We start from the raw sequence: 26577 nt of genomic DNA, 5'->3' as shown, positions 1-26577 counted from the left end.
GAGTACATCACTGATGGCACAGCTCATAGAAGTGGACCGAGAAGTGGACCGTCCACTCTTGAAATGTCATAATGTTGTTTATTTTACAGGAGGGATGAGGAGGTCACCGACAGCAGAAGGAACACGCAGTATAAGAAAGCCATTTTCCGCAGCTACCTGGACAGTACCTTTAGCATTCCAAGCATTCGTGGAGAAGTAGATGAGCACCTGGGAATTCTTGGTCCAATTATAAAAGCGGAGATAGATGAGAGCATCATAGTATGTTACCTAAACCTTTCATGGTGTTACACAGAAACAAACTGCAACAACTAGCAAACACTAGTTCTAGATGGATAAGAAAACAGGGCTTGTACTGTAGTTTTGTTGCCATATGGTCAGGATAGGTAGTCATCCCCTACAGCAAAGACTGAAATTACCTGAATATAAAATAAGTGACATATCTTGGCTTATATAAACCACAATGCCTTGCTGATATAATAAGAATTGGTGACCGCATACTGTTTGTCATAAATTCTCAGAATAAATAAACAATCTGGAAATATCACTAAAAAACAGTAAGCATTTAAATATTGAACAAGCTAGGGCATGCATATACTTGATCCCGTTTAATGTCTTTTTATTAAGTATTCAAGCCTTGAAAAATAATTCAGCCCCGTGCACAATTCCATACAGTATATTGCTGCCACCTGAGCCTGCAATAAGGATTTCAAATAGAATTTTATTTTCAGAATCTTCTCCAAACTGATTGACCTAAAACATACTGATAATATGAAAACAAAACAACATAAAGGTAATTGCATAGGTTAATTGCAAATCAACTGATTTTGCTACGGCAATGGTAATATGCCTAAACCCTTTTAAGGTACGAAGAATAGTTTGAAAGGTTACTAAATTAGTGCAATGGTCTCTATGTGTGTTTAGTTTAAACTGTCTTCAGAGTAAATACATCTGTCTCTCAAAGTTCCCTTAGATTATTAGCATTCAATCTCCTTCATAAACAAGTTTTAAGTTAGATACAGAAACAAAATGTATACATTAAAATTAAAATCAAAATTATACATTACTTGTATTTCATCAAAATGTGAAATTATTGTTAGAGGGTGAATACTTTAGCAAGGCTCTCTGTATTTGTAGCTGATGCAGCTTCATATCACAACAATTAATTGAAATTCTGTCCTGTAACTGGAGGAGTATTGACACTAGACATATGGAAGCAAAAACATACAAGAAATGTGACAAACAAGAGGCCATTCAGTCCAATTAACCCACTTAGTAGTTAGTAGTTAATTGATCCGAGGATCTCATCCAGATATTTCTTGAAAGAAGACAGGATATCGGCTTCAGTACCAAAGCTGGGCAGCTTGTTCACACTCCCATTAAAATCTGCTTCCAATTCTCTGTTGCTCCTACTTGTGCCGTCTGGCTCATGTTTCACTGCTAGTTGTAATATGTAAATACCTATGTAAATATGTAAATAAAAACTAAACTCTCCTTGGTAAGTATTCTAAAAATGTATTGTTCTTAGCCTTTTGATAACTTTTGTTTTTACATTTTCAGGTTGTTTTCAAAAACTCTGCTTCCCGACCCTATTCCTTACATGCCCACGGGGTTTCCTTTGGGAAACAAATGGAAGGAATGAAGTATGACGACGAATCCCCTCACTGGTATCAGAAGGATGATGCCGTCGCCCCAGGGAGCACTTACACCTACATCTGGCAGGCGACTGACAAAATCGGGCCTAAATCCGCTGATTCAGCCTGCAGGACCTGGGCCTACTATTCCGGAGTGAACCCTGTAAGTACCGATCAAGGTGTCGGCTGTGGAAGAGAAATGAATGAGGTGAAATTAAAATTAGTTCTCCAGTATACTTTTCCCCTTTACAAGACAGGAGGTCAATTTATCTTCTCTAGGTTCAAAAAAGAGGACAGACGTCTGAGCCTGAATGAGTACAATTTTCTTTTAATTACTTACAGACTTATAAAAATTAATACTACACAGAAAATGTTCAAATAATAGTGTTAAGATACACTAACCTTACAAATATAGCAATGTTGCATAAAGTGACTTTGAGACATTAGATGTTGACTACAAACAATTTGGAGCACTTGAAAGACAAAATAAATTAGAAATCAACAAAGCCATCTAAAATTCTCAAGAACATTTCTGAATGGATAAAAAACAATCGGTAACTTAATAAAACGGAAAGATCCAAAGTGAATTACAAGTGAACTCAAAAGAATGAAAAAAAAATAAAGATAATAAAACAAGAATGGAGTAGAAATATATACATTATAAGAAAAAATGAAAAGATTTACAAATACTGTAAGTGAAAATGAAGAAGTATATTAGTATAATAAAATATGATTATTACTTAATGAAACATTTTAGTAATAAATATAACCAAAAGGTCTTTCAGGTAACTTAATCCTTATGTCACAAAACTTTAAGGCATCGGGAAATGTGATATTCTTTGCAAGACTTTTTGTAGTATTAATTGAATGACTGTGTACTAAGGTATTGTGGTCCAAGTGTGAAATGTTATCGGTTTTGTCCAAAACTTTGTTTATCCACACCTACTGAAAATGAAGTATAGTACAAGAAATATATTGTATTTTTCCTATGAAATGTATTGCAGGAACTTAAAAAAAGTTTTATAAGAACTGCTGTAGATACTTAGGTATACTGTTACCTCTATGGTTGTTAGATCTCTCCTTTCCTGTAACGACAGTTTAGGAAATAAATAAAAGATCATCTGCAATCTGAGGTTGTTCTTGCTGTCAAAAGTCACATATTAATGGATGGTTCTGGTCGTGATAATCATTTACAAGAATAACTTTAATTGTGTATAACTAACACCTATGCCACTATTGTGAAAAATGATCATGTTGTATCTGTCAAAGCATGTTGAACTTCAAATATTCTTGTTCTGTAGATGTTTTTTCCTTGCTACTCTTATTTTCAGAGTGGGCAGAAAAAATAGGAGTTTTTTTAATCAAAGATATTGGATGTGTCGTGTAAAGCACTTACAGTATATAGACAGTGGTTTTCAAAGTATTTCACACGCTCAACATTAATAACAGCTGTCCTCCACCTTCATCTAAGTATTTCAAAGATTAAATCCAATGCCCTCTTGATAAACTGGAGAGCATCTACGCTGACTATGGGTTTAGAATTGCAAGTACAGTTGACACTGCAATTTACAGTTCTTACAGTCAGATTTTTCTATTACATCTTTTAGTGATAGAAACCTTTTTTGCACCTCACAGTGGTGGGCTAATACAGGGACACGGTTTCCCTTGATCCTTTCTGCTTTTATTTGAAGGAGAAAGACATCCACTCAGGCCTGATTGGGCCCCTCTTAATCTGTCAGAAAGGAGTCCTGAGCAACACCACAGCGAACACGAGGGAATTTGTTTTACTGTTCATGACATTTGATGAAAACGAAAGTTGGTATTTCGAAGAAAACATGAGGAAAAGGCAGAGGATGAAGGATGTGGATATAAATGACCCAGAGTTGAAAGAGAAGAACAAATTCCATGGTACTGCACTTTCTTATGTTTAATCTGAAGTGTGTTGCCTCTTGAAAAAACACATTATGAAAGATAAGGGAACTTGCATTGGATTCCAAACCATTTAAATTGTGAAGTGTAAAATTAAAAGCAAGAGTAGTTTGGTTAGTGTTACTTTTTTGCAGCCCTGGGGCCCTGGGTTCAATTTCTGGGGTGCTATCTGCATGGAGTGTGTATGTTCACCCTGCGTTTGAGTGGGTTTCTTCCAGGTGCTGTAGTTTCCTCCCGTAGTCCAAACACACACTGGTCAGTTAATTTACTTCTGCGAGTTAATTGGCTTCTGGCCCTGGTGTGTGTGTGTGTGTGTGTGTGTGTGTGTCTGTGCGTCCCCTGCGATGGACTGGCGTCCTGTACACTGTGTCCTGCCATGCATTGCATGCTGGGATAGGTTCCAGCTCCCTGTGACCCTGAACTGGAAGAAGCGGATAGAAAATGGATGGATTGATGCCACTAAAAGCTTGCAGTCACTTTTGTAACTTCTGGCTTGAAGACGTTCTTTTCAGTTCAGATCGGGAATGGCACTAATGTGTGCTTTTTGCAGTTCAGCTGTTAAATGTGACACGAGTGACCTTATTGTTACGGTTTCATTTTTAAATAAGTGTTTCTAGCACTTCAGTGCATCCACTTCTGCTTATTTCCTCTCTTCTAGCCATCAATGGGATCATTTACAGTCTGAAGGGACTCAGGATGTACACAAATCAGCTCGTTAGGTGGCACTTGATTAACATGGGCTCCCCAAAAGACATCCACAGTGTCCACTTCCACGGACAGACCTTTCTAAACCGACAGAACAGGGACTATCGAATGGGAGTCTACCCTCTGCTTCCTGGTGAGTGACAGACCTAATTTGTGTGCTTACTGCAGTTTTGATATTATATGTGTTTTTTCTGATTTTTGCTTTTTATATTGACCTTATTTTTTGCACTTTTGATCTTATTGCTTTTTGCCCTTGAACACAATAAGATCAAAAGTGCAAAAAATGAAGGTGCAAGCACAGTGCCTTAGTGTAACCAAAGGTGTTTTTCATGCCATCTTGCCACTGGGCTGAGATGTGTTCGGATTCTGGAGCAGGCAACGCTCTCCTGCATCTACTTACAGTGTATAAACTGAATACTGTGTTGGGTCTCTGTGGTTTTTAAATTGCTAGAAATTAGAAAAGATAAGATCACTTTATTGGCCATATACAATTTCTTGCATTAGGAATTTGTCTTTTCACAAACCCCAACTTGCTCTCTATGAGACACACAGGCAGGATGAGAGAAGCTTGGGGTCAGAGTGCAGGGTCAGTCATTTTTACAGCACCCCTCTGCCAGCCATGGGATTTGAACCAGCAACCTTCCAGGCACAGGTGGAGATCCTTAGCCACAGTGCCACCACACCACCCAACTTACATGTTCCCCATGCAGAATAAGCTATTGTTCACCCTTGTTCTCAATTGCAAGAGTAAGTGGGGTCAAGTCTGAGGGACGCGATGTGAGTGTGAAATTCCATTTTCAAGAGTACAGCAGCAGTCTCACCTGGTATTCAAACCCACAACCTTCCAGTTACAAGTCCTAGCCACTGCTCCACACTGCAGTCTTTCTCAGACGCCACTAAGAACATGTATCACCTAAGGGTTGAACTCCCTTCCGAACAGTTACCCTGACAAAGTTGTCATACCTGTGTGCTTTTGCATCAGCTATGATATGACTTCACTGGGTTCTATCAACTCTTACTCTGCTTTCACTGTAGCATACCAGAGTAATCTTTTCCCATGCTAGCTCTCATTTCAGATGTTTTTTGTTCTCTCAGGTGACTTTGCTACTGTGGAAATGAGGCCCTCTAAGCCAGGCCTGTGGCTGCTAGAGTCCGAAGTGGGAGAGTTCCAGCAGAAGGGGATGCAGACTCTGTTCCTGCTTTTAGACGAAGGTGTGCATCAGTCAGTATAGCAGGCCCTAGCCTACTCAGTACTGGGATGGGAGACTTCAGAAAATAAAACATGTTGCTGCTCTCAGTGGTTTTGGTAGACCTGTAGGGGGTGTTATTTTCTGTGGATTAGCGTTTCCAAACCAAAGAGGACGCTGTACTGTAGTACAGTAGGTGCTCTCCCTTAAATTAAACATTTTTCTGGTCCCAGAGAGCCAGTGTGTCTGCAGGTTGTCATTCCTGCTCTGCAATGAAAAACGTAAATCCACTTTTTGTTACTGGAATGAGATCAATGGAACAATTTATCCCAGATCATCAAGCTTGTCAAAACACCTTGACAACTAACACATCAACCCTCTTGGCCATGACCTGCATTAAACTAAAGTCCCCAACCCTGAATTAACCTAAGGTCCAAACTGCTTGGACGTTAAAGATCTGTTGGTGCTTTTCACAAGAGTAGAAATATTTACCCCAGTGTCCTTGAAAAATTCAGCTCCATGAAGTACAAATGGCAGAACCAATGAAAACTACCACATTCGTTAGTGCTTAGTCTGTTCTGGTTTGTGCCATTAAAAGTAGAGTTTGTGCTGCTTTCACTCCAGAGAAATAGTGCTTTCTTTTTTCAGGGGTTTGAAGTGTAAGAGAACTGAATGTAGACCGTTAATGCTGATCTGCGATGATGAAAAAAGTTTCCAGATGGCTTTCATTCCTGAGATATAGCATTTTATTTTGCAGATAATCCCGTGACTGTCTACAAAGAACTTTACTGGTAGAATACACTCTGGATAGTCAATGTACTTAATTACTGAACATGAGGATAACACACCAGCAATTTGCTTTCTCTGCGAGTGTGTTGGGGGGTGGAGGTTGTGTATTTGGATAACAGTATTTTCTGAGCATATGTATAAATAGTAAAATTAAATCTCCGATAACTTAATGTAACCACAAGAGTTGCCGATTCATTGTTTCATTGTTTGTGCTGTTTGTCCAGCTTCACTGAGCTCATAAACTCCTCTCTGGATATGCTCAATCTAACCTCCTTAAAAGAACCCCTTAATTCAGCTAGTGAAACAAATTAGGACAAAAGTGCTATGTAATTATTATCTTATATGATATGATATTATATTATACACCTTTGAGTGAATGTCATGGTTGTGTCTTGCAGACTGTGGCAATCCCTTGGGTCTGCAGCAACAAAGTGTGAAAGACAACCAGATAACTGCTTCCCAATACAGAGGTAAGTCCATTAGCGCAGGAAAGGCCAGTTCTCTATTAGAAAATGAAATACATGCAAAAGCTTCTGACTGTTAGGTTTAGAAAATGCAGACATCTGAATTGACACAATGGGGACACCATTGCGTGTTTACGATAATTAGCCTATTTGACATACAGTAGTATAAGAGTCGAAGATGTTATATAAGACTTTTTCTAATATTTCTAACACTCCAATTCTTTCAGTCAGGTGCTTTTGTTTCTTTATTTTGTTTGATATTTGTAAAACCTGAAGTTCTGACATGACATTTAAAATAGGGAAGATGTTCCATGATAAAAAAAATCCCTAAGTAAAGGAGATCTCATGGGAAGTGCCTTTATAGTATAAAAAATTACTTTGAACAGCGAATAAAGGGTATTGAAATGCATGCTTCAATGTAGAAAAAATCAGAATAAGTCAACAGTTTTTATTGCAAGGGGTGCGTGTACATGTACAGTATAGCAGTTGCTGGTTTATTTTCACCAGTTATTGAAGGAGATAATCTGACAATAGTCTTATCAACAGAACAGACATTTGCATAGAGCACAGTAATCACATTACCCAGAGGGTAATGAGTTTTGCTATATTGGCATTTAGTGAAGACACAACGACTGCTGCCAGTAGCCATATCACCCTGCAGCTCTCAAGTGGCTACCCACTGAAGCTAAGCAGAGTTGAGTTATGGTTGCTGCTGGGAGTAGTGTAAGTGGGACGTGGATGTACCCTGCTTTGCGCTCATTGCTTGCTGGGTAGGCTCCAGTTTCCCGCGACACCATATGGTATAAAGTGGTTTGGCAAATGACATGACAATGACTGCTAATTGCATTTAAGAGGGTGGTATTTAGTGCAAAACACTACAAATAAATAATGTTTTGTGATCTTCAACACCACCACATAAGGGAACTACATCATTTTGCAGCGTATCAGCAATATGAATAGCAGGAAAAAAAACACTAATTTCTGTACAGCTGCTACAATATTATCACAAAGGTCATGGCTGCATCGATGTCTTGTCAGATGATTTCTGCATTGTTAATGCCAGAGAGAAACATATGTAGTAAAAACACGATGCACAGAAGTGAATGACAATGCACCGAAGATTTATAAACTCCTGGTCAATATTTCATCCCCCAATTACTCTTGTACATGGAATCAAGAAAACATTTTTCGCTGGATGGAATCTAAACTTGTCCTCACTGTTCTCAGTCTGGTCCACTGTAGGGAGCTGTTAAATGGTTCCACAGTAACCCAGGATATTAAAAAACTGTTGTTTAGACTCAGTATTGCGCAATGTGCGTGCTCCAATAATGAAGATTGAGAATGAGTCTCCTGAGTCTTGGCTGTTGAACACAAACAAAAATCTCTCTTGCTGTCTCCAAAGGGGACTGGAAGCCCCATTTAGCAAGACTTCACAACACAGGCAAATACAACGCCTGGAGTGTTGACGAGAACACGGCTAACTCACTCTGGATCCAGGTATGGACAGTCGCTGTGTGGTGAGAGGCAGGTGGGTTAACGAGAAGGCAGTTTTACCCTAGGGTACAGTGTTCACATTCAAACAATCTCCCCGAAACAGGGAGGATTGCTTTGTTTGGGAAAAAATGGAAGAAAAAACAGAGATAAACCAGTCGATGATGCAGTAAGTAAGAAATGTAAGAAGCTAACAGCTTTTTATGATTCGTACACAACAGTGACTGCTACTTTCAATGCTACTTTGGACTTTATTGGGAAGTGCTCGTGCTCTTTTGTCCCCCTCTTGGAACAGTTTCATTCTTCCTGGATGCCAAAGTCTTTGGAAGCACATTTTGCAGGAGAGGTGCAAGGTTTGAAAACTGAGCTGCCCTACTGTGTGAAGGCTGTGACAAACATATGAAGTCTATGGCTTTAAAATTGATCTAAAGGAGGTGTTTGCTCTAGGAATGACATTTCTCTGCAACTTCTCTGCAAATGTATTTTTGCCGTTCGTGTATCAGAATTTATATTTTAAATGCAATCAGGATGCTGATAAAGTTAGTCCAACTAGTCAAAAAACCTTAACGTGGGAACTATCCATTATGGACTGTGACATCTGATACATGGGACCTTAGAGAGAGCATTCTCATGAATACTGAGAGCAGACACAGGGCGGCTTTGTGTATCGGCGATGTGGAGCCCTGCTCCCTGCTGGAATTGTGTGGAGGCCAGCTCAGAGTATACACACAGTAGTCTCCTACTACAGGAGGATTCCATACTGTCTTGGTTTCTAGAGGATTACATCACCAAAACAGGCTCATATGAGCTCTGTTTCTCATCTGTGAGCTGTCTGCACCGACACATTGCAAGGTCAATATACAGTATAGAGTGGAAGATCACACAGAGCTGATGTACAGCAGGCACTGCCTTAGGTTTCCATTGGTCCCATGTCTCTCCCTAGAGCATTTCTCAGCTCCATAGTGGACAACTTTCACGATGTGTGAACTTTTACTGTTGTGTGAACAGGCCGACTGACTTTACAACCTCCTTCCTCTGTGTGTGATTGGGGTTTTCCTTGTGAACTACAGGTGGATTTTCAGAGGCCAGTGGTGATCAGTAAAATAGCCACACAGGGAGCAAAGCAGCTCTTCAGCTCCTACTATGTGCAGAAGTACTTGATCTCCTACAGCACGGACAAGAGGAAGTGGATCTACTACAAAGGCAGGAGTGACTCCTTTAGAATGGTGCGAGCAGCTCCTCAGTGAACTTCATTCAGTGTCTGTTTATGTTCTACCTGTTCAGAGAGATTCAGTTTGCCGACTTTCAGCTTTTGTTTCCATTTTTAATGCAGTAGTTCCAAGTACTCCACAGCACTGAAGGAGCACATAATTCAAAGACTAAAAGAAAAAAAAAAGCCCCCCAAAATCAAAATACTCTTCTTTTGGTTTCCTACATATATTTTGCCCAAAGGCTCATCCATTTTCCTCATTTGTATTATGTTAGAAAAAATGTTCAGATTAAGTTGATCAAATCTTAAGGTTTTTAAAACCTTCATCTTCTTCTACCACAAGAAAAGCACCCTTCCCCAAGCAGAGAGTCAGATGGCAAAATCAGCATTCTGCACAGTCTCAAACAATAGACTGCGAACTCATATACACTGAAAACAAACTTTAACTGAAAACACAGAGTTTATTCCATCCAAGGAAGTATCATCAGGTGATCATCCCATGATCACCTGGGAAATGTAGTTCATATAAACCCTGATGGACTTTATGAACTACAGTCTTAGTGACAAGGCAGCAGAGAATTAGCCACAGCCTTGCTCCATAATAATAAAACTATGCCCTATACTTTAACAGCACTTTATTAACCCTTACAATTTCTTGCATTAGGAATTATCTTTTCGCATATAACAGTACTTATAATAGTACGTACAGTATAGTACAGTACGTATAATAGTACACAGTACTTTGCCACACTGTGAAGATTTACACCCTAATAATAATACCCTTGTCCCAAGTGTCATTTTATTATTTATTAGAATAGTAAAATGCTATGATTCAAGTCCTCTCCTCTTTTTTTCTGTCATCTATTCCAAAGTCTGTGTGCGCTACAAGACTCAGCACAATGTAAATCCACAAAGCAGAATTTCTTGTGTGTGATTCATAGCTTACCTCGGGCTCTGGAGCAAAATGAACAGCAAGTCAAAATAATACAGACTGCCATTTGTGTCACCTAATGGGAGCACAAAACTCTGGCTGAAAGCACGGTTTCTACACCATGTTACAGAACGTAAAAGAGAGCATGGGCCACCATAATGAAATCTTCTCCCTCTCTGTCACTCAAGACCTTTGAAGGAAACCAAAATTCCTACAATGTGAAGGAAAACGTGTTTTACCCCCCCATGATCGCACGGCTGGTCCGGCTGCACCCGGTGGAGTCTTACGGCACGCCCACTGTGCGGATGGAGTTCTACGGATGTGAGCTGGACGGTGAGCGACCTGATGATGTGAACTGCTTGGCCTTTAGTCCACAGACGTGTTGCTCCTTGTATTTACAAAAAATAATAATCACCTAGGAGACAAAGGAGAGGTTGTTCACAGCATGAGACCAACCATGTACATATTAGTAGCTAATAACATGTTTTATTCCTGTTGCAGTGTCTGAAGACACTTGGCATCTCTGATGGCTCATGGACATGAGCTGTTGGACCTGCAGTCTTGATAATGTTTTTCTCAAATTATGATACAAGAATAAGAAATACATAGCTGTTTTGTTTCTAAATTGAGTTTTGAGTTTTACAAATGCGTAAAATAAACAACTGTATTCCTGTGAATCTTATAAGACTGTGGATTAAGTTAGGATTGAAAAGAAGAGAGTTGAAAGGCATATAGAGCAAGACTAGACTCTCCAGTTGTCCGGTTAGGTCGAGACTTTTTATACATTCAGAATTGCCAGATCTTTTTTGTTTTATTCCCACTCATTTTGGAATAGACAGTTCTGTGTTTCTCATGCATCAGTTCTCAGGTTTGAACCCTATGACCGCCCACAGGGAACATTGAAAAAGTGTAGGCAGATTCCTCCCACCCACCTTACAGCCAATTGTCTTTTAACACATCACAGGTGCCACCACCTCTCATACTGGTAAATCAGTGCTGACTGGAGGAGAGGCATGTCCCTCACCTCCAGAACCTCATGCCTGCAAGTGCCTGGAAGGCTTCACGGGTCTCTGTGTTGTTGAGAGCGCTGGCTGACTAACCTCACACTGCTTGGGGAATCCTAGGCAGTCAGCTAGTGACATGATTCAGGCTCAAACCCACTATCATAGAGCTCAGCCTGTGTTCAAGTGAGCACCTTTATACCAGTTGAGCCATTTGGGATGCTCAGAACAGATTGTCACTCTGTTGCCTAATTTAAACACAAGACTGAGGCTGAGACTGCATTTTAGCACATTAGAGCCATAGTTAAGAGCATGGGCAACTGTAATGAAATGGAGGTATCTTCTCACTCTCTGTCTGTGAATACTCTGTGAGTGAAAAGCTTTGGTTTCCACTGACAGCTGACCTGCATCGTGATAGTTTCTCAAAGCAGGTGAATAGTTTCTACAGAGCTTTGTGAACTGACTGCAGGATTCCCGCACCAGATGGAACACTTGTTCTTTAGAACCCTCCTGTAACATCTGAAACCCCTTTTTCCACAGCCCAGCTGACCTTGTTCAAGGATACCACAGTCATCTGTGTTGGAGAATTTAGCACTAACGCTAATGCAGACTCTCTCCTAAAAGACTGTCCTTAACTGCCAGATTACGCTGCACAGCAATAAACACTCATTAAAAAGGATGAATAAGAACACAAACATCTAGTATAATAAAGAAGGAATCCACTTTTTAAGTGGCCATAGGGCCTAAAGCATTACTAAATGACTGGATCTATCTAACGGGTTTATCTTAGTGTTAAACTCAAGAATGATTAATATGGGCCAGAGACGACGCTTTGCTCTAGTAATTTGTAGATCAAGGAATGTAATGAAAGCTGCGCTGATTGTCAATGTTGTCACTAGGGATGTGTGAGAATAACTGGTCGGACCCTACGCGGTGCTGAGAGAGTAGTTTGAATGAGTTTGGCGTCCAAATCCCAGGATCGAAAGGCAGAATACGAGGTCGAGGTAGGAAGGCTTGGTCTGGTTTCCGGAGTGTCGGGTCGAGAGTATCCAAATCCAAAAGACGCTAGACTGAGACGGAAGTCAAGGCCAGAGATTGAACAGGGTCAGGTATCCAGAAGTCAGGTCAGAAAGGTATCCAAATCCAAAAGACGCTAGACTGAGACGGAAGTCAAGGCCAGAGATTGAACAGGGTCAGGTATCCAGAGGTCAGGTCAGAGAGGTACGCGCACAAGAGAAAGTCAAAAGTCGATGTCAACAGTGAGCGGGGACTGAGAGGAGTGGGAGGGTATAAATAGGGAAAAACATGAGAAGTGATAAGAGCTTAACTAGTGCGCAGGTGTTGACGGCGAGAAGTGCGCGGGAATACGGTTCGTGACACTAATGGCTGAGAGCTGGCTGGTATTTTGCAGGATGTTCCATTCCCTTGGGAATGGAAAGCGGAGACATCCCTAACGACATGATAACAGCCAGCTCTGTCTACTCCAACTGGTTGAAGGGGATGTGGCAGCCCTCGTTCGCTCGGCTGAATAACCAAGGAAACGTCAACGCCTGGAGGGCAAAGGTATTTTCTGTCACCCCAAGCTCTGAGTTTCTTCTCTTGAATGACTGCAAATTGTTAAAAACGTCCTGAGAAGACAAGGTGTCTGTCACCGACATGGGTTTTTGTAAGACTTCTGTGCCTGATGTGTTCCTGCGTCAGCCACCTCAATCACCAGGCCGCATTCCACCCGTGCAAAGAGCTCATCAGGGCCCTCGCTAACGAGATCAGGCCGGGCTTATCAACCTTGTTAAGAACCTCGCATAACTATTTAAACCCTGAGCAACCATTCCTGAAGAGTGTGTGTTTGGCCTTTGTTTCAGGTTTTCCAGGAGTTACTTACAGTTGTTTCTGTTTGCAACACTACCGCTCACTAACTATCTATCATCCCCTCCTGTCTCCAGCCCAGATCCGACTGCTTCCCCTGCGCATCTCAGCTGCCTGCCCTTCTCCTTCTGCTTCCCCTGCGCATCTCAGCTGCCTGCCCTTCTCCTTCTGCTTCCCCTGCGCATCTCAGCTGCCTGCCGTTCTCCTTCTGCTTCCCCTGCGCATCTCAGCTGCCTGCCCTTCTCCTTCTGCTTCCCCTGCGCATCTCAGCTGCCTGCCCTTCTCCTTCTGCTTCCCCTGCGCATCTCAGCTGCCTGCCGTTCTCCTTCTGCTTCCCCTGCGCATCTCAGCTGCCTGCCCTTCTCCTTCTGCTTCCCATTACTGCATTGCTATCACCCAATCACACAATGAACTCTGTAGTCTTCACCCCCAATCGGTCTCTGAGGACAATTACTCTGCCATGCCCTTTTTCTTTCCATCTACGGGCCCGGCGTAACACAATGACACCTGGGGTTTGCAGCCTCATTCCAAGAAGACACGTTAGAAAATAAAAAAAAAAAACAGAAAACCAGGAAGGCCGCCGCTGACACTCTCTGTAATGAAGCTTTGGGATCACTTACTCTGATCAATGTGCACTGACAGAACTGGACAGTAGATGGCAGTGTTTGGACAGTGTAAACGGCGCCATGGGAAGAAACATGAGTGAAATGAGGTTGATGTCTTGCTCCTGTAAAAAATAACGTGCTTGTAACTTTTGAAATAGTTGTGTTGAATTTGCAGCAGCGCATCTTCTGATTTATGTTTCATATCTGCTCCGTTGCCCCCTGTCCATTCTCGTTTTTCACTCCTTTACAGAATTTCAAGACAGGATCATCAGCCAGTTGTCGTATTTTAATTATTTTTTATAAATAATTTCCACAGTCTAACAACGTATTCCAGTGGCTCCAGGTGGAACTGAAGGAAACTAAAAAGATTACTGGAATCATCACTCAAGGTGCCAAATCTTTAGGGAAAGAGATGTACGTCCAGACATATTCCCTCCAGTACAGCGATAACGGGAGCTCCTGGAAAATGTACTCGGACGATACCCAGGTGGCAGAAAAGGTACTCTTTCTCAGTGTGCACTTACTGTATGAAGAACAGCCGTTAATTTCGGCCATTTCCTTCAGGGTACTGTGTTCTTGCCTAAGAGATCACACGGTATCTGCAGTGCTTTTCATCAATATTGGACTGTAAGAATGCAATCCCAGTTAATGTATACCAAAGTCGTTAGGAAAATATAGTCCCATATTGATATTTCTAGTAACACAAGACGAGTAGAAATGAAGTCCAGATTAAATTTAGTCATGCTTATAAGCAGGAGGCATCAATGTTTTATGAGTGTTATTGTGTCAAATTTCTGAGGAAGTTCAGTCATTATGTTACCGGTTAACTGGATGTAGAGTAACTAAACAAGTAACATTTTTATTCATGTTTTTTGTTTCAGTAATTTTGCTTTGTGGGTTTTTTTTAGTGAGAAAATAAATGAAAACGTCTTTTCCGAATTAAGTGCAGAAAGGAATATCTCTTTTCCACTTTTAAAAGCCAGGCAGTTTGCATGGTTTCGCCTCACAGTTGCATGTTTTCTGTTTTCCTTTGCAGATTTTTATTGGAAACACGGACAACAATGGCCATGTAAAAAACTATATTTATCCTCCAATATTTGCAAGATTCATTCGAATTGTCCCTAAAACATGGAACAACAGTATCACCCTAAGAATGGAGCTGTTAGGATGTGACTTTGAGTGAGAAAACCGAGATGACTGTGCAGGTTATCCGAGATGTTAAATTTTACAGAAACGGAAGCTTCTCTTAATACCAGGAAAAAAATGTTACATTTTAATTTAAGTGTTCTAAATGTTTTTGCTCAAGTGTATCACAGGAAATGTGTCCTGTTTTATACTTTATAAAATGAACTTTAAGTAAGATTATGTAAAAAGAGAAATCTGGTGTAAAATATTTTATATAAAATGTTTATCAGTTTAATCATTGGCAGTGTGTGGTCAGCCTATTTGTTTTATTGCTGTTTTGATATACGACATTATTTGATTTTGACTGATTTGTAAATTAAAGTTAAATATACAGTATGAGCTAAACAAAGGGGGAAATTGATAAAGTTACTATGCAAAAAGGTTTTCCATTGTTTGTCCGGGTGTGTTTAAAATTGCCCAGCTCTTGCATACAGTAAGTGGAGACTGGAGGTGCCTCCTCTGTGTACCTTTCCTGTTCTCTCTTATTTTTCTACAGTGAGCTATGCATGAGTTTTTTCTACCCTTGTTCGCAAAAGCGAATCATCTCTTGGCAAAATAATGTGAAACGGACAACAAAGAATTTCTAAGAAATAATGCATTCTTTTTTTCCTTTCACACATTTTGAAACACATTGCCCAACACAGAGTGAATTTCATCATTTTCTGAATAGTTACTTACTGTAGATTAGGCAACTTGTGTGCACTCTGATCTTAGTAGGAGATACTTTGCCCCAATTTCTTCATTTTCTGGCTTTGATTCTACAGATAGTTTTTCCTGTCATGTTAATATCATGATGCTGAGATTGTTGCAAGCAATTATATTGCAGTAACAAACAGCAACAGTCAGCACTTCTAACTTATTTGAAATAATCACCTATAATTATTATTTCATTCTGAAAATACTGTTTCAGGAGACACCGAGCTTACATTTAGAAGGGCATTCTGGGGAAACAATGTCTGAAAGCAACACAAAAAGTATGGTTCTGTAAAAGACATTTCATTGTTCTGCATTCAGCTGGTTGCTCATGATTTATTGCAGATATTCATGTCCACTTTTGGGATTGTGGAGTGGAGTGTGACTAAATTTCACTCTGGTATTAGTGTTCATGTCCGTTGGGTTTGTTAATGACTAAGTAGTGAGGACCTGGGATTAACTTCTCATCCTACAGCCCAGTGCCTTCTTGTCCCCATGGTGAGGTACTAGTTTGGGAATTCTTTTTCCAGAGGGAAGAGCATACTGGTCCACAAACACTACAGTACTTGCAGCCACAACCTGGAATTCCTTGGTGGTCTCCCATCCCAGTACTGACCAGACCCAGCCTTGTTTAGCTCAGAGATCTGACAAACTCAGGACACAAGACAGTAATAATGCTGACTGTAAAGGAATCAACCATCTAATACATTTTGGCTATAAGGTCACTCCAGTGCTCTGATAAGACCGTGCTACATAGTAGTATCACTGAAAAAAGCAACAGGCTAAATCACCTCATTGCCTGTGCCCAAACCACTCTCTCCCTACTGAAATATGATTTAGTGCTTATGTAACAGTCAAAGTAATGTCAGTCAGAATGAGAAGTCAATCAAAACAATGGTAAAAATGTGTAATGAACACCTAAAGTCCATGTACTTCATTTCCCTAAAATATTCATGAATAGATAAGCATGTGTAACTCACTAATGTGTAGCAGCAGAGTAAAAGATGGAACCATATCCAGTACAATAGTATTCATCCTATTTGATTCAGCTCCATTGACAACTGTTAAGACCACAAGAAAGGTTACTTAATCTTTCTTGATTAAGATCTGAGATTAATCTTTCAGCATATCTACAGTAGCTCCCTTTGGTAGTAGGAAAGTACAGTAGCTCAGGTGAAAGTTGAGGTGTCCTGTAAAAACTACTTCTTCTTTTATACGTAAACTTTTTATTACAGTATGTGGAGTATTGAATTATAACATCTTCATTTAGTGGTCTGTAACACACTAACAACACCATATTGTACTGAATTAGAGACGACGACGACACCTGTCTCTCGCAGCTGTAAAACTGCTGCGTGATGTCAGGCAAAGGCGCCCCGAAGAACGTAACGACATGCAGATCTGCGGGTGTGTGCGCAACAAGAGAGTGACCAATGCCGTCATCCAGAAGCGGTTACGATAGCACACACACCCCGGGTGTGGAGAACTATTGGTGCTGTCATTTTCCGGCGCCAGGTTAGCTGGATCACACGCGTTGCAGCACAGGAAGGTCATACGGGTTTTGGAAATGTCTGAAACATGGCTTTACCCCACAATCCTGTTGTGTTTTTACGGATTTTTCTCAAGTCTGAGACCTTCAGAGCCTTTCCTGACAGCATTTCTAATGGGACCTGATAAAAACCTGACTGAGAAAGAGGTAGGTGGTGTTGGAATCTCGGGTGGATTAAAACACAAGACCTCGTGTGGAGGTAGTACCTTAAAGACGATGCCAAATTTAGGATTAAGAATACGTCTGCGAAGAAGTTAGCTATTTCAGAAAAAGGTCAGCCTTCACGGAGTATTTTTTTTTTATTTGGCAATATAGGAATTCTAATGACATTGGGGTTGAGGACAAGATTTAACAAACTTCGAAACCATTTTACACATCGTGGTTATTCACAGGGGTTAGAAGAAAAGGCTGTAGATCATGAATTGCAGATATAAGCTTCAGAAATGCACTGCATTACACTCTTCAGATGTATTGCGGAAATACACTTGAGCATTGCATCATGTTATTGTGTAGTTGTCGGTCGAGTGTTGTATTGAGAGCGAAGAAACTATGACATTTCTTTAAAAGAGAGAGTTACTACCGAGATCCAAGAGCAGAATGTGATCTCATGATGTCCTTCATTATCCCGTTTGAGTAAGAGCAGTGATGCCCTGGTGTGTGTCTGCTTTATATTCCGGCTGTCTTCAAGCACATGTGCAAATTGGTACCTGTAACTGAGCCGCTTGCTGCTTTAGACTTAGTACCTTGGTTTAAAAAAAAATTCTTACTTAGAGTGCATTATTTTCAGCAATTTCACTACACTGAACGCTATGTATATCTCCTCGGTTTGCTCAGTTAGGTGATTAACTGGGGATAAACAGACTATCAGATGTTTCATTGCTTTTTCTTTTTCTTCAGTCCAGTTGGGTATATTCAACTCGCACACCTGAATGTAGGCAATCCTGAAAATGTACTAAATAGCCAATGTTTTATACAAATTTCAAATCTTGTGCACTCTATTAATAGCTGAAAGCCGATGTAAAAAAAGGACCCCCGAATGGAAGATTGAAAAGAATTTAGCACTGGGGGGTTAAGGGCCCAGCTGGGACAGAAAACAGCAGACTCCTTCAGGGGTCCTTCAGGAGCAGGACTGAGCGACGAAGGCTCTAGATCATTAATGCCACATGGAATTTTAATAAGCTCAGTTCCTATGCCTTTGGCACCTGTGTGTTAATCCCTTTTGAGATTAAACCAGCCTTAATGACATTTCAGCGGCACTTGGGCAACTTTTGCTTTACTTTCAAATCCCTCTTAAACCGAAGTAGCAAAATATAAGACAGTCCTGGCACAGACTGGAAACAATATAAATATCACCCTCTCTGATGGCTACGCCTGTGTGTCACTGTTTCCACTCCTAGCTGGTGGCTTTTTTTTGCCAAGTTTGTTTGCTTGTTGTCGTTTTCCGAGAAACGGCTGTATGAGATCCTGAGATCAATTAACTACGATCTGCCAAACAGGCTAAACGGGCTGAATGGCCTCTTGTCATTGACAAGCTCTCTCATGTTTGTCGGCTCGCCCCCTACTGGCTTGTTTTTATTTTGCAGGTAGTCAACAAGATTTACCCAGTATGGACCTACTCCTACCTGGTCCTGCTGTTCCCAGTCTTCCTGGCCACCGACTATCTTCGCTACAAGGCCGTGATCATCCTGCAGGGGGCCAGCTTCATCGTCACCTACGTGATGCTGGTCCAGGCCCAGGGCGTGCTGTGCATGCAGATCCTGGAGTTCTTCTACGGGCTCGCCACAGCAGCAGAGATCGCCTACTACTCTTACATCTACAGCGTGGTGGAGTCTGCGCGGTACCAGCAGGTGACCGGTTACTGCAGGAGCATCACGCTGGTGGGGTCTGCTGTGGGCTCCCTCACCGGGCAGGTCCTGGTGTCCACGGCGCAGATCCGCTTACTGTATCTGAACATTGTGACTTTGGTGTGCATGATCGTGGCTTTTCTAGCTCCGTGGTTTCTTCCAGTAGCCAGCAGGAGCTTATTTTTCCATCAGCTCCCCGGTCGTCCTGGCAAGGAGGCCAGGGTCGAGCAAGCCCCAGCAGTGCCTCTGGGAGAACTGTACAGAACCGAGCAGGAGGATCCTGAGTCGAAGGAGCCGCTGAATCCTAAGAGCTGTCCTCTGCCGGACGGGGTAAGAGCTGCCTTTCCTGTTAAGTCTTGTTTGGGCCCAGCTAATAAAATCAAAGCTAGTTCGTGGCCGTTCAGATCTGCCAACTCTTTGCCTCTTTGTTTTAATCTAAGATTTTTATTTCTGTAATCGGCAGGTGACCTTGAGTGCTTGAACTGGCCTACAGCATGGGTTCTGATTTTGAACTAGGCTCTATCGAGGTCTCTAAAAACAAATGAGATCTGTTTTTGATTAGCTAACTAAATTAACAGATCAATCTCATTGTAAGTATCCATTACTCAGTGGATCTAGTCCAGAGGTGCGTACAGTAGACTTGCAGTTCTGTTACTGCAGATTTTAAATACTTCAGCCTCCGTTTGTTGAAACAGAAAGGGATTTCTTGAAAGGGGTCTCTCAGTATGAAGCACAGCATGTTTCAGTAAGAGAATTCATCAGTGAGATCCCAAACAAATTAACATAAGGTACCATGTATAATCTGCGTATTCCGAGAAACAGATTGAGGTATTGAGTACAGCAATTTTCTTTTCCACGTGGGGAAGGCAACATTTGATGTGATTGAGGACCAATTGTTCCAGGGGGAGTGTAGTTTCTGTAGGCGAGGAAAGCAGAGTTGTTGTTACTTCATTTCTTACATGGGAATATGTTGATAGTAGCACATTTCTTCATGGTTTTCCTAAAAAATCATTTTTTTTTGGTTTTTGAATGTTCTCTGTGCCAATGTGTCTTCCTTTGGTGCCTTGTACAGCAGTGCAATCAGAGGCTCTTTACGTTTATTTTTGATTGCTTTTGATGTCACCACACAATCGATTGAGACTGACTTTTGCTTATCAGCTTATTTATTCCTAGAGATACCATTATCATCATCATCATCCTTGCACGGCTGTGAGTCTTAGTCTGGTTTTAACTTTCTTCTCCTATTTAGAACAAGAATCGTTCTTGTGAGGAAGTGTGGCAGTTCAGCTAGAAATGCTTCTTTCTAGGCATTGACCTGTAGCTTGACCTCCTCTCCACCAGGTTTAAGATTTAAGATATTCCAGATTACCTTGAATAACACGTTTTTCTGCATTGCAGCACATATATTGAATTCTGAGGGGTCTGACTCTGTTCTCTCTTTAAGTATTAAACGTGTCAAATTACATACATAATCCTTCCATTGTTAAAAGTGCTGCAGTGTTGCAGCAACATCGATACTGTACTTTCCCGGTAATAACTCATGACTGTTAACTTGCAGCCATCTCTCTGCATCTCAGTCCTTGACTAGTCAGAACCCAGTGCTTTTCAGCGGACTGAGTTTTCTTGTGTTTTAACACAGGAAGCAGAGGCTAGCCGAGCTGGGGGCAAGAGTGTGTCCGAGGTACTGAGGACCGTGTGGCGGGACTTCCTGCAGTGCTATTCCTCGCAAACTCTGCTGTGCTGGTCTGTTTGGTGGGCGCTGTCCACCTGTGGCTACTACCAGGTGATCAACTATGCCCAGGCTCTGTGGGAGAGAGTCCTGCCCTCACAAGACTTTGAGATCTACAATGGCTATGTGGAAACTATATCAACCTTATTAGGTACAGTACAGATTACCAACATCAGAGTGCTAACCATAGAACTTGTACTGGTACCTTTAGGGACAGTACTATGAGTATAGATGGACGATGGGCAGAAAAATTGTACAAACAATAGAACTGGTACTGAGGATTAGCCTTGTTAAGGATACTACAGATGGACAACGAGCAGAATCAGAATATTAACACCAGACCTGGTATTAAGGGCTGACTCTGACTGGGCGGTGCACTCCTGTGAAACAGCTGAATCCTTAACGGGTTGTAAAATGTCCTGCCCCTGCCCGATCCCAGCCACCCTCTTAAGAGCTCAAAGTGCTTCCTGCTGCTCACTACCTGGCTGTTACTGTGGTCAGGCTGGCTTGTGTAGGGTAAGACTGGGGCACCTCTTGCAGAAGTAGACACAAGTTGCAACTGCTGTTCACACCCGTTTTTCAATTCTCTTAGTAACGGAAACGTTTATAGAATCCTTAAAAAGGTTGTGGGCAAAGATTGGCTTCTTTAACGTTTCCCTTACACCTTTCAATCCTGTGTTTTGGATGACTGTGCGGAAGCCGAGTCTCAAGACACCCTTCTTGTGAAAGATGGCCTTTTGGGAGGCATTACCAAGGCAACCTCTCGACTGAAGGCCGGTTCGCTGAAGGTCCCTGTGCTCGGAGCTGCTGGGCGTCGGAGTGCTAATCGGTGGTCTCTTGTCTCCCAGGTGCGGCGGCAGCCTTTGGGGTGGGCTATGTGAAAATCCCCTGGGCAGCGTGGGGAGAGCTGGCCCTCTGCAGCTTCTCAGTGGTCATTGCCGTGGCTGTGTACCTCATGGACACTGTCAGGAATGTGTGGGTGTGCTACACTTCCTACATTGTCTTCCGGGCTACATATATGCTGCTGATCACTATTGCCACGTGAGTATGTCTGTTGTCCACGCTCCTTTCTGATGTTGTGCACCATGTTACAGATGCGGTCTGGACAAGTGCAGAATTTAAGCCAAGGGTTGTTAAAATGGTGCAGTGCATTATTAAGCCTTCATCAGGAGTATCGCATGCTGTTTCAATTTTAAAATTACATTTCTGCTTCAGAATTCAATGCACTTGTTCAGGATCGCTGTACCACAGCTGTCAATGGAGAAGGCCTGAGAAGAGGGTGGACTTGATTGCACAGGGGTGTGGGGAATTTGGAAAACCTTGCTGTGTCCCTGAAAAGGATCCTTATGTTTGCACAACCACAGGGATTTGTGGATTTGTGAACTGCGAGCTCTTGTGTTAATCGAACAAGAGAAGCAAAAACCACTGCTTTTTAATTTGATTTTAGTTCAGGTAATAACTATGAAATGTCCAGTGTTTGTTGTTGGTTTTATACAGCTCATTAAACTCTCTGGGATTGAAATAAAATTGCAGACCCAGACACCCATAAATGTGTTTAATTACTTGACTGCAGTGCAGGAAAAATCCCCTGCTCATGTAAATAGCTCTCTTTTCCCATACAGGTATCAGATTGCAGTAAACCTCAGCATGGAGCGCTATGCCCTGGTGTTTGGGGTGAACACGTTCATTGCCCTTGCGTTGCAGACAGTGCTGACTGTCATCGTTGTGGACTCCAGTGGCCTGGGATTGGACATCTTTGCCCAGGTAACGCAAAAGCAAACCTTCGCTGAGCAAATCTTCCCGTGCAAAGTTAAAATGTTTTGCACGAAGAGGAGTCATGACACATTTTTGCAGCTACCGTACTATCGGAGCTTCTTCCTGTTTCTCCTTCTCCGGATCTCTAACGCTTATATGATACGATAATACTTTTGATTCTCAGAAATTTGTTTTGCACCTGAAAACACTTATAAAAACTACAAATAAACATTACACTAAAAATAAATATTACATAAACCACATCTACATTTACTCCCCAACACTGTCCCTGATCACCTAGAATTGCTCATTGCACCTGAATGTTGATGTATCCTTGCAGCAGACTATGTGTTCAGCACAGCAATTAATCACCGTTTTACTTAGAATTAGTGGCGTCAAGGTATTTCAACAAAAAAATATCCAAACCTGCTGAAAAGCCTAAAATGTTTTAAAACATGTAGAATTAGAATTCAGACCTAGCACAAATAACACACAAAAAAGACTATCACTAACATCTTTTTAACACTAACATATCTGATTTTTTTTGGGGTGTGTGGTGAGGGGTCACAGAATTTTCCCAAACATGTCATTGAGTCTTCTTGATGATATGACTTTGAAACTGTAGTTCTCTGTGGTTCTGTTTCGGTTTACACTCTTATCCTTCCTTTGTCCTTTCGTTTCCAGTTCCTGATCTACGCCAGCTACTTTGCAGTGATTGCTGTCATTTTCCTGCTAGCGGGAATTTACCGGAAGCTGGTGCGGTGCCGAAGGCGGCCTCAGTGTCAGGCAGAGAGTGCAGAGACTGAGTCAGACTGTGCCCGAGACACAGAGACTGGAGAAGACGTGATAAAGCATCTTTCTGTTCATGGTGTACAGAGCACAGAAACAGGATATGTCTCTGAGAAACACTAGTACCCTCTTTGTGACTTTGACTGCTAACGCATACAACACATGCAGGAAGAGTTATAGTTTCAAAATTGCCACATGCCTTTTTCACCGCAGGAAAAGATGCCTTTTTCTACATATGTGTAAATTATTTAAAGGTGTTGATTGTGGGATAGTGTGTCAGGATTTGGACCCTTAAGCCTAGATCAGGGTTTCTCAATCCTAGTCCTGGAGGTCCACATCCAAACTGCTGGTTTGTGTTCCAGTTTAGCTCAATTACAAATTCAGCCCGATTTAATGGTTGGATTAAATGTAACCGTTTGAGTAGAAAAATGAAAATGTACAAGCGTTCTAATCAAGCTTCTTGCTAGATGAATTAAGGCTTCAGTTAGGTCATACAGGTCAGATGGAATGAAAAGCATGAGTTGTTTGAACCTCCAGGACAAGCATTGGGAACCTCTGGCTTATATAACACCATACAATGTTGCACTATATGATATTGAGCCTAAAGACAAACTGGGAAGAATTTGATCTCTAGGACAGTGCCAGTTTCACTCTAAAAAAACTTCAGAACTGTCGGATGAGGGCAGACAATCATAAAGCACTAAGTAAGAGTATTATAACCCTTATGACCTTGTTTGATCATGGAAGAGACTTAATATATGGGAATCCGATAACTTGAAATGGGTTAAAGCACATTATGCTGTATGACGGGGCTGAAGGACTGTTAAAAGACATGCTACTGTACATAAGGTAAAACATACATAGTTGCATCACAGTTTTACTTGAGCAAAATGTACCAATGATGGGCCTGAGTTACAGTTTGTTTCTGTGCTTCCTGCCACAGTCTTTCTGGTGTTATGAATTTCAATGTGTAATACGGCCCAAAAGGCGAAGCCTGGGCTCTTCAGTGACTTGGAAGTACCAGTCCTGTGTTATAGTTCAGATGTCACTAGTTCCAGTCTGTCATGTAATTAGCTGACCGAGACCAGGTTTCGCCAGGCAGTAGCTGCAACTTGGCTGTGTAGCAGCAAGGCTGGCTGATCTAATCAGCCAAAGCACCTTCAGTCTGGGGAGCAACACCAAATCCTGGGATTGTCCAAGCAGGCCCTAATCCTCCAGCACTGTCAGCGGGAGCTGCAGGCTGTGGCACCTCTTCCATGGGGCACTGCAGAACTCATAGCCTGTGGTGTCACCTGGGTGTCAGGGGAGCCCAGGCCTCAGTTTTCCCAGGCAGTACAGGGGTTACAGCAGCAATTCAAGCTGATAAACAATGGGCAGTCTCAAACTAGGAGGTTATAAAAATTGAAAAGTACATGATGAATCCAGATTTTTAAAAATCTGCGTGATAGACTCATGGCAGTTTTTTATTTGGTAATGGATTATGTTTGTTTTGTTCTGGTGAAATCAGAATACAGTACTTGTATCTCATGCTTATATTGGTGCAAATCCAAACCTGGTTCCTGGTTTTTATGTACATAAGGCAACTGAATTATGATGTTCAGACACTGAACTGCTGTTTCGTGTGTTATAAAATCATTTCTATTTTTGTAAATTGCATTGAAGTGTGAATAAAATATTTTTTGGGATCTCATAATATTTAAAAATATTTGGAGTTGGTGTTGTAAGTTTATTTCCAGTCATTCCAGTTTTGATCCCCTTACAAAAACTGATATTTGAATAGGTTGTCACCAAGTGTTACCTATAAGTGTTACCATTACCTATAAATAAGTGAAGAGACTGCTGTTATAATCTGCAGCTGAATCCCGATTTCTATTAAATTAATAGACAATTTTTTAGCTTTGCCCTGTGCATCACTCAACTTTTCGGATTATTTTTGGGCTTCCTTCATCTTTATTTCTTGATCCAGGGGTCACCAGTCCAGGAGGTTTTTATGGGTAGCTACATCAGAGATCCTCTGCCTGAAGACCCTCTGATCCACTCCATTACACAACGCCAGTACAACCACTTCCTTAATTGATGAAACTGGATCACTACAGCAGTTCCATCAAAGCACGGCAATGGTGCGGAGTGGAAGAGCTGGTAGAGGAGCTGCCCTGCTCTAAATCAAAATCTGAATTTCTAAAAAAATCTAAAACAGATGAGCTATCAATTAAACAAGGGAAATAGCAGTCCTGCAGCCTTACATTACCAGATTTCCCTCTTCCAAATAACTTTCAAGTGTTTCTGCTGTTTTAAAAGCTGGTGATTTAAAGACTAGCAGGAATGTCTTACATTTTTACATAAAAAATCTCACCTTCCTTGCACAAACAGGCAAAAAAAAAAACAAACAGGCTGTTTGTTTAGCTAATGCATTACTAAATTCCACAACTCGAGTATGTCACAGACAGAATATGCTACACAGGTTTATAGCAGGGAGAAACCAAAATAGTCAAGGGTTTTGATGAAAACTCAAAATTAATCATGCTGTACAAAAAAGCACATTTCAGAATTTTCCAAAAGCAAGGCACGTTGGTCTTAGGGGCCTTTAATGTAAAATGAACAAGCAGATTTGATCAAAAATGTTCTACACAATTTTAAAATCTGTTCAAAATTAACATTAGAAGCTGAGGTAGGTGGCAATGGAGGTGTCCAAGACTCTAGATAAAGTGTGTACCATCAGGCACTACAAACATTTCCAGGTTCAAAGCAGTGGTGATATTTGCAGAAACAGTCTGTAGGGATCCAGAGTCTGTGATCCAGAGTTTACTTTGGCAAATGATTAAATTTACCAATCAATCAACAGTCCAGAAATACACTAGGATATCATAGGATCAGATCAGAGGAGAGAAAAATGGAAAAAAGGCCAGACCATAAGAAAGAAGAGAGCAGAAGTTGTAACTTGAAAAGAATTCTCTTGCACCAGGATAGAGCCCCTACTTTATGGTCGTTTGAAAAATAAGATAGTGGTAAGGTAAGTATTGTGGTAGTCTAAATAACTGAAATGCAGTGTCACTGTTATTGTTAATAAACAGTTGTTTAACCAAGTATGTCTGAATTATTACTCTTTTCACCAAAGCAGTGCCAGAGAAAGAATTATGGTGCCTCTATATTAACAGCCAGGGTATATTCTAGCAGAAATCACAAGTTGTGGGTTATGATTATTTTAATTATTCGAAATAAACCAC

The 26577-nt window shown here is 41.3% G+C and overlaps 2 protein-coding genes across 2 annotated transcripts in view; both read left to right on the top strand.

Moving 5' to 3' along the window:
* Positions 1–15234, top strand: part of f5 (coagulation factor V) — a 36535-nt gene extending 21301 nt beyond the window's left edge. Inside the window, exons 14-25 of the mRNA XM_015363526.2 lie at positions 90–258; positions 1558–1794; positions 3323–3539; positions 4219–4398; positions 5361–5477; positions 6640–6711; positions 8108–8202; positions 9267–9422; positions 10526–10670; positions 12750–12901; positions 14126–14308; positions 14846–15234. Coding sequence (XP_015219012.1) covers positions 90–258; positions 1558–1794; positions 3323–3539; positions 4219–4398; positions 5361–5477; positions 6640–6711; positions 8108–8202; positions 9267–9422; positions 10526–10670; positions 12750–12901; positions 14126–14308; positions 14846–14992 — 1870 coding nt within the window. The 3' untranslated portion in view covers positions 14993–15234. The remainder of the gene's footprint in view (positions 1–89; positions 259–1557; positions 1795–3322; positions 3540–4218; positions 4399–5360; positions 5478–6639; positions 6712–8107; positions 8203–9266; positions 9423–10525; positions 10671–12749; positions 12902–14125; positions 14309–14845) is intronic.
* Positions 15235–17178: 1944 nt separating this feature from the next.
* LOC102684955 (thiamine transporter 1) lies at positions 17179–25058 on the top strand. Its single transcript, XM_069179012.1, has 6 exons — positions 17179–17387; positions 18824–19410; positions 20720–20960; positions 21658–21850; positions 22432–22573; positions 23249–25058. Exons 1-6 carry the CDS (start codon positions 17255–17257, stop codon positions 23474–23476), a joined length of 1524 nt encoding a protein of 507 aa, XP_069035113.1. The 5' UTR covers positions 17179–17254; the 3' UTR covers positions 23477–25058.
* Positions 25059–26577: the final 1519 nt, after the last annotated feature.

Source organism: Lepisosteus oculatus, chromosome 15, assembly GCF_040954835.1.
Source record: "Lepisosteus oculatus isolate fLepOcu1 chromosome 15, fLepOcu1.hap2, whole genome shotgun sequence".
In the NCBI taxonomy this organism is placed as follows: Eukaryota; Metazoa; Chordata; class Actinopteri; order Semionotiformes; family Lepisosteidae; genus Lepisosteus; species Lepisosteus oculatus.
This window is presented reverse-complemented; position numbering and strand designations above follow the sequence as displayed.